General features: G+C 47.7%; 1 protein-coding gene across 3 annotated transcripts in view; it reads left to right on the top strand.

The window, feature by feature from the left end:
* LOC146353409 (lysozyme C-like) overlaps positions 1-9,484 on the top strand; it is a 30,895-nt gene extending 21,411 nt beyond the window's left edge. The window contains exons 2-5 of one of the 3 annotated variants that reach the window (XR_014788056.1): positions 3,989-4,081; positions 5,084-5,245; positions 6,333-6,536; positions 9,147-9,484. Coding sequence is in view for 2 of the 3 variants with exons in the window: in XM_084836403.1 (XP_084692529.1) it covers positions 3,946-4,081; positions 5,084-5,245; positions 6,458-6,536; positions 9,147-9,213 (444 nt within the window). In the remaining variant the exon portion in view is untranslated. Of the gene's footprint in view, positions 1-3,945; positions 4,082-5,083; positions 5,246-6,332; positions 6,537-9,146 lie in introns of those variants that run through there. The other 2 variants (XM_084836402.1, XM_084836403.1) reach the window with 2 other exon arrangements.
* Positions 9,485-14,065: the final 4,581 nt, after the last annotated feature.

Below are 14,065 nucleotides of genomic sequence, written 5' to 3'. Positions count from 1 at the left end.
GTAGGGGTGCAGAGGTCAAATGAGGTGCACCGGCCAAATCGGGCTGGTCTTGGGGTCCCAATTCAGCTCTGTGGGATTCCAAGATGGCCATGTCACCTTCCCCTGGCCCCACCCATTTCCCCTGACAGACCATCGTTTGCTATTTGCCTGGATTTAGTGCCAGTTTGTCCTATTCAAAATGGTTGAAATGCCTCTCCTCATGCTTGATTACTGGCAGGAAGAGCTGCAGGCTAAAATATCCGGGTACCGTTGGTATTTTAGCTCCTACCTTTTGTTTTTGGCCCTGCCCTGTTTTGCCTTAAGCCCCACCCACCATTGCAATGTGGTGGGGTGAAAGAAATTCAACACTTCTCATTGATAGTATTGAACGCCACCGGGATATCTTGGGCAATCAAGAGGTCCACCGTTCCATAGGCATGTGTAATCCACCAGGGTGACAACGGTAGTCCCGTAACCTGGTCAAAGATCACAGTAATAAGGATTTTGATCATCAGCATCATCCAAGAATTGGATTCAATTCAAATGGTACAAAATTTGGCAGCCAGGTTGGTCTCTGGGACATCCCATGGAGACCATATTACACCTGTTTTGAAATCTTTACTCTGGCTGCCAATTTGTTTCCAAGCAAAATATAAAGTGCTGGTTCTTACCTTTAACGCCTTACGTGCTCCAGGTCCAGGATACCTCAGGGAGCGCCTTCTCCCCTATTTCCCAGTCCGCCCCCTAAGGGCCCCTGAGGGCTCTCTGCTGCGGCTGCCTAATGTGAGACTGGCAGCCACACGCAAGAGGACCTTCTCCTTTGCTGCCCCTCAGCTGTGGAACGACCTGCCGGTTGAAAAGCGCCTGCTGACCTCGTTGAAAGTCTTTTAGCAGGCATTAAAGGCTCTATTATTCCGGCAGGCCTTCGCTTTTTAGAACTCTGGTTTCTTTTGCTGACTGTTGCATACTGTTTTTAAGCTGTATTGTTCTATTGTTGTTCAAAGTTGTTTTTAGTTATATGTTGTTTGTTTGTATATATTGTCTGTATGCTTTATGTAAATAGCTTTTAAACTTTGTATATTGTATTTTAATGTTTTAACTTTTGTAAACCGCCCAGAGAGCTTCAGCTATGTGGCAGTAATAGAAATAATAATAATAATAATAATAGCAATAATTGTTGTTGTTGTTGTTGTTGGGACACCACTACATGGTTAAGCTGCTTGCCCAGTGTAATGGCCCCAGGAGTGTAACCACGTTACCTGTAGTTTTGGAGGGGCCTAGAAATTCATAATGCTTGGCTTAGGTTCATTATAAGTGCAATTTCCTTGCTAGTGGGCCTCTGAGATGTGAGATGAGTCAAAGGTCGATAGTGCGGCCTCAGCACATTCCATGCTAATGAAGGCTAGTATCTCATCAAGGCCTAGGATGTGCCTGAAAAGTGAGGCTGTGTTTATGCCAAGCTACAGGTGTCTGAGCTGAGAAAGTTCTGATTGTTTTTCCTCTGAACAAGCACTGTTGCCTATGCTGGGAAAGCTGCAGGTGAATGCTAATTAATGCTTGCTGCTGTCATGCTGCCTCACTGCTGACTTGCATGGTATAAAACCCATTGTACCCCTTGGCTCTGGGTTCAGAGAAGCTGTCTGATCCAACCATTGGGTATGCCTGTGTGCTCTAAGTACTCAATAAAGGCCCCTTGCAAGCAAACCTGGGTCTGGCTTATGATTATCTCGGCACCTCCAAACCTTGTAGGGATGGACGAAAGTCACTTTCCCGATCCCGACACTTGCTTCACGGTGGGGGGGAGGTGCCCCGTCCCTCCCCGCCGAAATTCTGGCCGGGGGGTAGGCGCCCCCTCCCTCCCCACCAAAATTCTGGCCGGGGGGGAGCGCCCCGCCTCTCCGGCCGTGAAAGTTCTTCTGCCGGGAAGAAGTAAAAACAAAACAAAACGTGATAGGCTACGTAAAGATTTACGTAGCCTATCACGGCTAGATTTCCAAAAAACACCATGATAGGCTACGTAAAAGTTTACGTAGCCTATCATGGCTGACTTTGAAAAAAAAACAAAAAGCGTGTACGCAAATGGCGGCGCCCATGGGCACCGCCATTTGCATTCCTTATTTTGGCACGGGTAGTCTACATAAATATTTACGTAGACTACCTGTGCCAAAATAAGGAACGCAAATGGTGGCGCCCATGGGCGCCATTTGTGTACGTGCTTTTTTTTTTTTTCAAAGTCAGCCATGATAGGCTACGTAAACTTTTATGTTGCCTATCACAGTGTTTTATGAAAATCTAGCCATGATAGGCTACGTAAATCTTTACGTAGCCTATCACGTTTGTTGTTGTTGTTGTTTTTCACTTCTCCGCCATCCCTAAAAAATTCTCCGCCATCCCTAGTTAAGATCAACTTGTTTCAGAGGGCTTTTCACACAAAGCTGTTTTATGGCCTACTCGTCTCCCGTATTCTATCGCAACTGGAGCTGTGATTGCACTACAGTTTTTCTACAGTTTTGTATGTGTTGGTATTATATTGTTGCTAAGCCACCTTGCTGATCCTTATGGATGGAAAATAGGGATGGCAGAGAATTTCTCCCCGAAACTTCAGGGGGCCGAGCGCCAACGTGTTCGGCCCCCCGAACAAGTTTTGGGGAGAAATCCTCTGAACCCCCCCGCCCCCCGCCCCCCGCCCCCCCCGGGACAGGACTTACCTTCGCCGAATGTCCCTCCCGGCGGCGGGTCCGGCCGGTGGTTCGGCGGGTGTTCGAGCGGGGCGGGAGCGGCAGCCGGTCTTTCGACCGGCTGCCGCCGCCGCCATTGCAATAAAAGAAAAAAAAATGCCCCCTGATAGGCTACGTGACGATTAACGTAGCCTATCATGGCTAGATTTGCAAAGTCAGCCGTGATAGGCTATGTCAATCGTCACGTAGCCTATCACGGGTGACTTAAAAAAAAAAAAAAAGCACATACGGATAATGGCAGCCCCCATAGGGAGCCGCCATTCCCGTTCCTTATTTGGTTGCTGTAGTCTACGTAAAGATTTACGTAGACTACGACAAAAATAAGGGCAACGCTATTTGCGTTGCCCTTATTTTTGCTGTAGTCTACGTAAACATTTACGTAGACTACAGCGACCAAATAAGGAACGCGAATGGCGGCTCCCTATGGGGGCCACCATTAGCGTACGCGCTTTTTTTTTTTTTTTTAAGTCACCCGTGATAGGCTACATGACGATTGACGTAGCCTATTACGGCTGACTTTGCAGATCTAGCCGTGATAGGCTACGTTAATCGTCACGTAGCCTATCAGGGGGCGTTGTTTTTTTTTTTTAACTTTCGCGTTCGCAGCCAGGCGAGGCGGGAAGCCTCCCCCCCAGCCTGAATTTCGGCCGGGGCGAGGCGGGAAGCCTCCCCCCCCAGCCTGAACTTCGCGGGGGGAGCAGCGAAGCGCCTCCCCCCCACCATGAACATCCTTTGAGGACAGGTAAGGGACTTTCGTCCACCCCTAATGGAAAATGGAGGGAGGGGTGGTAGGAATACAAATATTTAAATACATAAATAACATTGTCTATGTTTCTTTACTGGTGGTGGTAGCAGTGGTTTGTGTGTGTGTTTTCTCTTAGTTAGGTAATGATTTATTATAATTCGAACTTATTTTTCTATATATACATATTTCGTTTTGCCTTTTTATTCAACTGAAAATAATTAAAAGTTATCGTTCCCCTCTAGGTTGCTTAGCTGGTTTCCTTCTTCCTTTTTTTAATGTCAGCACAATCTTGTCATCTCATCAATCAATCAATCCATCCATCCAGAATTGCAACGTTTCTCATTTTTGTGGGCTATTGCTACATATTCTATTTCACAACGAATGCTCCCTTTGCCAGACTGTGGGCAGTTGGCAGAACTGTGGCTATAAAATCAACAGGGGACCTGGGGGAAGCTATGCACCATCCTCCCGGGAGTTGCAGCAATGAAGGTTCTGGCTCTCACCCTCCTCTGTGTTCTCATCGCAGTGAATGAAGCCAAATGGTTCGAGCGATGTGAGCTGGCTAGAGTTTTGAAACGGCATGGGATGGATGGATACCGTGGCGTCAGCCTTGCCAACTGTGAGTTTCCTCCTCCCTTCTCTCCACCTTTGCATTTTCATTTTTTTAGTGCTGAACTGAAATGAGAGGAGTCTTTTTCAAGAGACAGTGCACACACCCCCAAAGAAAACACAAAAGGCTCCCACTTTCTTTCTTTGGGGTGGGGGTGGGGAAAGTGAGCGCCATTTAGGGACACAGATGGTGATCTACATCCTCTTACAAGAAGACTAGAAATACTGGGGGCATCAATAGTTGAGCAGCACCACAGCACAACCTCCCCACCCCACCCCACCCCACCCCCACACAGTGCTTTTTAGCATGAGAGGCACTAGGTTGAGATTTACATATCCCTCAGGATGGCCTCTCTTATATCCAATAGCTTTTCAATTGTTTGTGGTGGTGTTGTTTTTTAAAAAAGGAAGCTCTTGCTTCCATGGTAAGTGGGTCCCAAAAGGTTTCAGTTGCCAAGCCCCTAGAATCCCATCCCACCCCATTTCCAGGTGTCATTTAAATGCCTTGCCCAAAACGTTGCAGCTCTTGACAGTATGGAATTTTCAACAATGAATGTTGAATGCCAGGAAAATTCATTGTGGAACACGGAAGGAAGTCCTCTAGATGATTTGGACTATAAGTCCCATTATCCCCAACCATTGGCCATTCTGCCTGGTGCTGTTGGGAATTGTTCTCCAAAACATCTGGAGAGTGCCAGTTTGGGGAAGGCTCCCTCGGAGCTAAGGAGCATAATTATTCAGCTTGCCCTTGAAGAAAGAAATCATACTTCCAAAGTGCTCTGGGCTTCGATAAACTCAGGGACTTTTGAGAGCCCTTTTCTCTTTCATTTTGCTGGAGAATTAAGTGGAAATTTCTACATATGCCAAGTTTTTAAAACACACACTTCTGATTGAGTGAGAATTTAAAGTATGCTTTAAAATTATTTGTTTCAAAATGTTGGGATTTTTTTTTAATGGAATTTCACACTACACTGCACGCTGTCATAGCCTTTTCCTGCCCACTCTGTTCCAGGGGTCTGTATGGCTAAACATGAAAGCTCGTACAATACCAGGGCCATCGGGCCGCCTAACGCAGATGGCAGTCGTGACTATGGGATTTTTCAAATAAACAGCCGCTGGTGGTGCTCCAATGGACAGGGAAGAACAAATAACGGCTGCAGAAAGCCCTGCAGTGGTAAGGAACTTGCTATTATGGGGTTAACTATCAAAAGGCCTGTGGATGTGTTTGAAGGCTCCATTTCTGATCTGTCCAGCTACCATTCTCCTGCCTCAATCCAGCCTCCTATTCAGCACCCCCACTTTCCAGTGTATCACTACATCCTGACTTCCCTCACCCAGATGCATCCTATGTTGCATTGCACCCACATTCCTCACACCACAGTAGCTTCTCCTTTCTTGGGAGCAAAGGGCAAGGGCAGGTCTGGAGAAACCCTTGGCTCTTCCCATATCCGGAGCCTCAGCTGTCTTTCTCCCTTACTTCCCTGATACACCATCCATCACGGAGGCCCTTGCTGCTGGCAATGCAAGGGGGAAGGAGGGCCAGCCTGCTTGGTAGCCCTGACTGTTCTCAAAGTCACTGAAGCAACACCTGTGTCTTGCTGGAGAGGCAAGTATGGAATGTGACCCCTCTCCCTTAGCTAAGGAGCTCCGATCCATGGCTTCCTACTCTCTGTCTGCAAATCCAGTTCTTGGACGGAGGCAGGAGATTATGGTCAACGTGTGGCCTTCTTCCTCTCCCCTCTATCCAATACTGGGCCTAGATTGGGAGGTGAGGGAGCAATGCATCTTCGATGTGTGTGTCCCCCCCCCCAACACACATGGAAAGCTAGTTCCCAGTGTCCTTTGATTTTGACATGCTCTCTAGAGCTCTAATTCTCCATGGGCTCACAAGGTTGAGGCACCAGGACTTTTTGATTGACAGTGACATCATCTGTCACCCCCCCCCAAGCCTCTGTGTTTTCTCTGAGTGTAGCTCACAGCAGCTGGTGGGAGTGGGGAGGAAGGATTTTCCCAGCCATAAAATATATTTGTGAGCTCTCCCTGTTGTGATGCAAATAATTTTGGGATGTCTTGGCAGCTGACACCCATTTCCTTCGGCTTCGGCTATTGGGCAGTATAGAAATAAATAAATAAATAAATAAATAAATAAATAAATAAATAAATCCTTTAGCAAAGACCTTCCGATGGGAGACAAAAACGGCTAGAACTGGTTTGTTGATATGGATCAACGCCACTGCCTGCCTTGTTGGACTCTTCTTAAGGTCGTGGCTCTGGGGACTGTCTTGAGGAACACCTGAACTTCAGCATTCACCACCACTCCAGTGGCTGGAAATAACCGTTTTAGGATCCCTGATAACCTCCTTTTTTCTGACAAATCACTGGGCAGCTTTCACAAATGATGACATCACAGATGATATCGAATGTGCGAAGAGAGTGGTCCGCGACCCCAACTGGATGAACGCCTGGTGAGTCCATCTCTTGTTGACATCTCTGTGCTCATAAGAATTGATAGCAGCCGAATGTTTCATGGTTGTGGCCAATCAGAATAAGGAGATGAATGTTCTCTAAGCAGTTGTATAGCTGGCAGCTGAAGATGCTTCCTCAACGGGTACCGATGACCAACAGATGTTTTCCTCAAAGTGCACTGATGGTCTTTGATGGCTGGTGGCTATTAAGAGCTGGTAGCACCTAACTGGGAAGTTAAGGCTACTGTTGGGCATCTGGAATGCAGGAAAGCAAGACAAGTCTGAGTCTTTCAGCTCACTGGGATCAAACCCAGGGATGGACAACTGAGTGCTTAGAGAATCCTATGCTACTTTAAATATTAGCCTTGTTTGATGCCTGCCTGCTCCCCCCTGCTCAATACGTGCACTTGTAAATAAGCAGATATTAGAAAAGATGCTTCACAGCCCTTCCTATGCATGTTTACTGAGAAATAATTCCCACAGCGTTCAATATAGCCTAGTCTAAGGTAAGTGCCTCCATGATCGCAATCCTAGGCTTCAGAACTCATTTCTCTCCGGTAGCTTTTCCCATTTAGGAGATTAGCAAAACTACTTTTCCACTGGGGAAAGTTTTAAGAGGTAATTGTGCCCCTCTGGGCTGCTCTTCAGCTTCAGATCGCAGCTTCTGTGACTGCATTTGGGGTGGGTGGGGGAGTTGGAGTTTGAAATGGAGGGATCTGTCTATCTCAGTCTTGCTGAAATAATCAGTTCTTGAGGTCAAGCTCATTCTCTCCCACTTCCTCATCAGCATTTAAAAAAAAAAAAAACAGCTGAAAATTAACATGAACATTTCATAATGTACATATTTTAAAATGTACACATCTTTGGATGTGCACATCCATTGGCAAAAGTGTGTTTATGTGCATTTGGGGCATTTTTCTTTGCATGTTTTTCCAGTGAGTCGATCTGGTTTAAAATGGATTTTTTGTTCGACAGAATGTATTACAAGCTCAGAAATGTATGGATTTCCAAACACAAATTGTGTTTGGTTCCGCATTTGAGTTTGGGAGATACAAATCAGGTAAATCATTTTTCGAAAACCTTGATGTAGCCAATTTCTCACACATCCCTAATTGGAGTAACTGTGACTTAGCATCCATCACATGTCATTTGGCCCTAAATTCATTGGCAGACTGATATAAAAGCAGCGGATCACTTGGTGATGCAGTTCTAAGAGTCATGCATGTTAACACTGAAGTGTGCCCTTTGGTACCTCTCCTGGTGCATTTTAAGGGTTTATTGGCAGGTTAGAGTCTCTGATCTGTTACATAACAAGGCCCTGGGAGAAGCTGATCAAATATTTGGGAATTGGTGATTATTCTTGTTGATCACTACTGAATATAGCACTGTCTAGTAGTAATTCCACCACAAACTCCAGTGAGGCTGGATTCTTTAGAATCCAGCCCCCCGGAGTCTGTAGCAGAACGGAGCACTCCCGTCCGCCACCCTGCGAAATTCTCCCTGGACTGACCCTACCTGCCGTCGGCCGGTCCGGTCCGTCCACTGCTGTCTGCTGCCCTGTTCTGCAGCCGCAAATGGCGTCCGGCGTAGCGGACGCCATTTGCGTCCCGGCTTTAGCTGTCATAGGCTACGTAAATCTTTACATAGCCTATCACGGCAAAGATCAGGAATGCAAATGGCATCCACTACGCCATTTGCATTGCTGCTTTAGCCGTGATAGGCTATGTAAAGATTTACATAGCCTATGACAGCTAAAGCAGGGATGCAAATGGCATCCGTTACGCCAGACTCCGTTTGCGGCCGCAGAACAGGGCCGTGGACGGGCCCGGCTGGTGGCTCCACAGACTCACTGTGGAGCGGAACCGGCTGGGGAGGATTCTAGGGGGAGGGATGGATCGCCTCCCCCCCCCCATGGATGGCCTGGACCAGAAAGGTAAGTGTATTTCGTACACCCCTACTTTCTAGCACAGGAAGAGGAGGTTTGGTGGGCAGAGCTGGTGCAGACTCGGTGGGAGGGCTGTGGGTTGGGGTGGTGGAAGTGAGACGAATCTTTGACAACCACTACTCTGGGAGAAGCCCCAGCTGTCCCTCCTGCCCACTCATAGGTCCAGGTTCACTTGGGGGGTGAAAGTCACGAGTATTGAAGCATGTAGCATAGTTTTTCCATTGTTTTGAATCCTAAAGGTGGTGAAGGTTTATGAGAAAACTGAGGGAGGGGATAGAAAAACAACACTGTATATAATGCTTAAAGGTCTCTAGGAGATAGAAATCATACCAAGATGGCGTGGATGGGTTTGCTCAAGATTGACCACCAGCACTAATCATCAGTATGGAAGGTTGAAGAACACAGCCTCCAGTTTCACGTAGCCTGTCAAGTGGCGGTGGGAGGGAGGTCAGGGAGCAGGAAGACATTTCACTCTGTGCTTAGTCTGGTCCAGTCAGGAAACACCATGAACCAATGAACAGGGAGGATGACTGAGTAGCTACCAGCTGATGCTTCACCTGGAGCTATCTTGAAGCTCTCAAAGAAACCCACCCCCTTTGGAGCCCATGTGACATATATGGATATGGATAGACAGATGTTTTAATTGCTCTCATTCTGTGCTTTAGGTATGGTTGGAAAGACAACTGCAAGGGGAGAGATGTCTCAGGATATACACGTGGCTGCGGAGTCTGAATTCCATGATCAAATATAGAATCCAGCATTTCTCGTTTGCTTCTCTCTGCTCCCTTTCCCTGTACAATCAGCATTCAGCTAGTACTTTCTGTTCAGGTATTTGCATTTATCACCCCAGATGGTGGGCAGAATGGCCTTCTTTGCATGTCAGTGAGGTGGCGGGCAGGGGGGAAGAGAACTGGAAATGTGTCTGGGAGGGCTTTGAATTGCTTGATGCTTTAAGTCTCTCTGCTTGAAAATCTTCAATAAATGGAGCATCGTTAAATCTCAGTTTCTGTGTTGATGGGTGAATGGGAGGGGAAAGGAGCAAGAAGAGGAGGAATGCGTTACTCGCATGCTCAACTCATCTGTGTCTTTGAAGGAAGTTGCGCCACACTTCCATGCCTGCACAGTGGCCTCCAGCAACCAATATTTCAAGCTGTTACGTGTGGTCACGTTCATGCTGGTCTCTGGTGTACCAGGCCATGTAAGTGCCTGATCCCCCCTTGGACACCATTAAGGAGCAAGATACTTCTTGCAGCAGCAGGAGGATCAGACCATGGCTTGGCCGGGCTTCTTCGGTGGCCTCCAGCAACCGGCCTTATGCGCAGGCTGATGACACGACGATTGGCTGTGGTGGTTCCCCAAGGCCCCTGTGCAGGCACAGCATGAGCCTTCCCTTCTGGGGGGCAGGATAAGCCCATTAGAAGGAACACCGGACTAATGCTGACAATGGCAGCTCCATCCCAGGTTGGAGACCACTTACCTCATGTCCTGACATCGTCATCCTGAGCATTTTCCAGCCCCTCATGTGGAAGCGAATGTTGTCGAACAGGGATGGGGACAACACACCAGGCTACTGACATCAAAGACGATTTGTACCCGACATTACAGACTGGGGGCTGGAATTGGACGCCTGGCTAGCAGTCCACTGGGAGGGGATGATACCTGCTTAATATCCAAAAAATAAATTGGGGGTTGGACTCGATGGCCTTGTAGGCCCCTTCCAACCCTACTATTCTATGAAATAGATGTAGAGGTCTTTGTGCTCTGCAAAACAGTGACAGACATCCCTGGTCCACAGAGCATAGATGGGGGGGGGGGTCTGCAGGCGCCTCCTAGGGCAGCAATAGATAGGACACTCCCGTAGGAAAGCTCCAGGAGGTGTTTGCAAGGTCAGCCCAGCTGAATGCAAAACACAGGCAGAGCTGGGTTAGGAAAGTGCAACCCAGGATGGAACTGGGCCATAGATCCCTTATCAAGACTCATCAGTGACATTCAGCCTCTATCTCCCCTTCCCAGCCCTGCTCCAGGCCTGTGGAGCTTATCTCTGACTTGCCCAAAATGAGGTTTGGCTCCAGGGTCAGCCCCAAACAAAGGTGCCTGGGACTCTCATTAGCTATATGGTGTTGAGATCTTCCCTGCCTGTGGAGATCTAGGGATCACTGGGTGTGTTTGTATGGAAGTGAAAGCCTCTGCTATCCCCTACCAATCGCCACTGGAGTGGTTGCTTCTCCAGTATTACCAGCAACAAGAAAATAGTGATCGCAAGATTTCTTTATCTACTGATTTGATTTATACCCACCTATAAATATTTACGTAGGCTAGAACAGCCAAAAATAGCGAACCCAAATGGCGGCCGCCGCAGTCGCCGCCATTTGCATACACTTTTTTTTTTACTTTGCCGTGATAGGCTACGTAAACATTTACATAGCCAATCACGGTTAAGTACAGGGACGCAAACGGCGGCAGCTATGGCCGCCGCCATTTACATCCCTGCTGCCCAGCGGCTGGATGTCTGGCTGCGGTCGGAGCCGGCTGGCGGCTCCGTGGAATTGCCAGGGGCCAGCAGGGCAGGATTCGGGGGGGGGGGCGACTGGATCGCCTCCCCCCCAGCAAGGATTCCAGAGGGAGGGACAGAGCACCTCCCCCCCCCACGAATGAATCTGCGAAAAGGTAAGTGACTTTCATACATCCCTAGTGAGTACTCAGCAGCTATTTGACAAGAATTGTCTGTCTATTCCCCAACTAGGCTTCGAATGGGTTCGTTTTGTAGTAACATTTTTGATACTACAATTGGCAGGTGCTCTCTGAGCTTCCAATCTTCTCCCCATCTGGCCGGGTGCTGCCATTTTGCAAAGTCCCACATGTGTGTGGGGGGATGGGAGGAGTCAGGGGGAGGAGGTGCTCTGCCAGTAAGAACCAGGACGTTTGTTGCATCAAGTGATGGCTCTGTTCTTTCCTGTGCTTAGGCTCTGGATGGTGACACATAGGTCACAGGCTCAGCGGCGATTACATATAAATGGTTTAAGAACTAGGTTATTAGCCATGAAATCTGAGCAGCAGCAACAATACCGGGAATCTAAAATACCTGGTAACCAGGAAGTGTAGCTTCTCCATGACACTCATCTGGGTATTCACAAGACCAGAGCTAAGGCAAGAGGACTAATTTGTTGGCACAGCATGTCCACTGACACAGAGAAGGTAGTTTGAGATGGTTCTGTTTGTGCCCAGCATGCCCCTAGCCATGAAAAGAAGCCTCTTAAACCTGCCCCTATTTGGACGGGATAACCTGACTTCAGTAATCTTTGCTCTGGTAACCTCCAAGTTAGATTTCTGCAATGCGCTCTACGTAGGGCTGCCTTTGAAGATGGTTCAGAAAATGCAGCTTGTGCAAAATGTGGCAGCCAGATTGATAACTGGGATCAGAAGGTCTGAGCATATAACACCAATTCTGGCCCTCTTGTGATCGTCCCACTGAGGCCCGCCTGGTACCAACACTGCCATCTTTTCAGTGTCAGGTTAAGACTGCCCTCTACTCTGAGGGATTTCGGGTGAGCTATTTATGTCAGCTGCCTTGAACAGGTCTAGTATTGAGATTGTGCATTGAAATTGTTTTTAGCTTTTAAAATCGTTTTAAATTTTGTACGTTAAAATGTTTATACTATCTTTCATTAAAATGTTGTATTTGTGGTTTGTAATTTCTATGCATTGTTGTATTCTACCCAGTGAGCTTTGGCTATTTTTCAGTATAGAAATGAAATACATACATAAATAAAAATAATGATAATAACTAGACCTGAAGAAGCAACAGGGATGTGGCACGGGGGAAAGGGTTAGACCTACCTTTCCCTACTACTGCAGTCCCAATCCAAATTAGGCCAGACCCAAACATAAAAGAGATAGGAAGCCATTGTTAAGGAAGTGAAACTGCTGGGCTGGGTTATCTGGAGGTGTGGGTTGAGGTGTTATTAATATGTGGATGACGCCAAGCTCTATCTCTCCCTTTCATCAAATCCAGCTGAGGCAATGGCTATTCTGAATCAGCACCTTCGTATGATAATGGACTGGATGAGGGCCAATAAACTGAGATCCAATCCAGACAAGATGAAGATCCTCTTAGTGGGGGTCATCTGCCTAAGTGATGTTCAAGCTATTCTGGAAGGGCTGCACTCCCCCTAAAGGATCAGGTTCGTAGTTGGGGAATGCTCTTGGATCCAGCATTCCCCTTATTTTCACCGTAGTCTACGTAAATGTTTATGTAGACTACACGTGCCAAAATAAGGAACGCAAATGGCAGCACCCATGGGCGCCGCCATTTGCGCACGCACGGGTTTTTCTTTTTTTTCCACTCAGCCGTGATAGGCTATGTAAACATTTACATAGCCCATCACGGTGTTTTTAAAATCTAGCCATGATAGGCTACGTAAAGATTTACATAGCCTATCACGTTTTTTTGTTTTTGTTTTTTGTTTTACTTGGAAATGGCGGCGGCGGCAGCCAGTCGGAAGACCAGCCGCTGCAGCCGCCGCAGCCACCGCTGCCGAACCGCTGCCAAACCGCCACCGGAGCTGCCGCCACCGCCAGGGACATTCGCACAAGGTAAGTCCCGTCCCAGGGGGAGGGGGAGCAAACTGTTTCTCCACCAATTTCAGGGGGCCGAATGCGCTGGCATTCGGCCTCCCCGAGATTCGTGGAGAAATTCTCTGACATCCCTACATCAGGGTCTTTTCTAGTGACTTTTCATCTGCGTATCTGAGGTTGTTGATAATTCTCCCGGCAATCTTAATTCCGACCTGTGATTCATCCAACCTGGCATTTCTCATGATGTACTCTGCATATGAATTAAATAAGCAGGGCGACAATATGCAACCTTGTCGTACTCCTTTCCCAATTTTGAACCAATCGGTTGTTCCATGTCCGGTTCTTACTGTTGCTTCTTGACCCTCATACAGGTTTCTCAGGAGACAGGTAAGGTGGTCTGGTACTCCCATCTCTTTAAGAATTTGCCACGGTTTGTTGTGATCCACACAATCAAAGGCTTTAGCGTAGTCAATGAAGCAGAAAGAGACACTTTTCTGGAATTCTCTTGCTTTCTCCATGATCCAGCCAATGTTGGCGATTTGATCTCTAGTTCCACTGCCTCTTCGAAACCCCGCTTGTACTTCTGGTAGTTCTCGGTTCACATGCTGCTAAAGCCTAGCTTGTAGAATTTTGAGCATAACCTTGCTGGCATGTGAAATGAGCGCAATTGTGCAGTAGTTTGAACACTCTTTGGCGTTGCTAGTGATGTACGAAAGTCACTTACCTGGTCCTGCAGCTTGCTTCGCGGTGGGGGGGAGGCGCTTCGGTTCTCCCCCCGAAGTTCAGGCCGGGGGGGAGGCGCCCCGCCTCGCCTGGCCGAAATTCAGGCCAGGGAGAAGCGCCCCGTCTCCCCGGCCGCAAAATAAAAAAGTGAATGAAAACACACACACACACGTGATAGGCTACGTAACGATTAAGGTAGCCTATCACGGCTGACTTTGGAAATCTAGCTGTGATAGGCTACGTTAATCGTTACGTAGCCTATCACATGGTTGTTGTTCTTTTACTT

Source organism: Heloderma suspectum, chromosome 2, assembly GCF_057233095.1.
Source record: "Heloderma suspectum isolate Gila_16-S chromosome 2, 16-S_ref, whole genome shotgun sequence".
Lineage (NCBI taxonomy): Eukaryota > Metazoa > Chordata > Lepidosauria > Squamata > Helodermatidae > Heloderma > Heloderma suspectum.
This window is presented reverse-complemented; position numbering and strand designations above follow the sequence as displayed.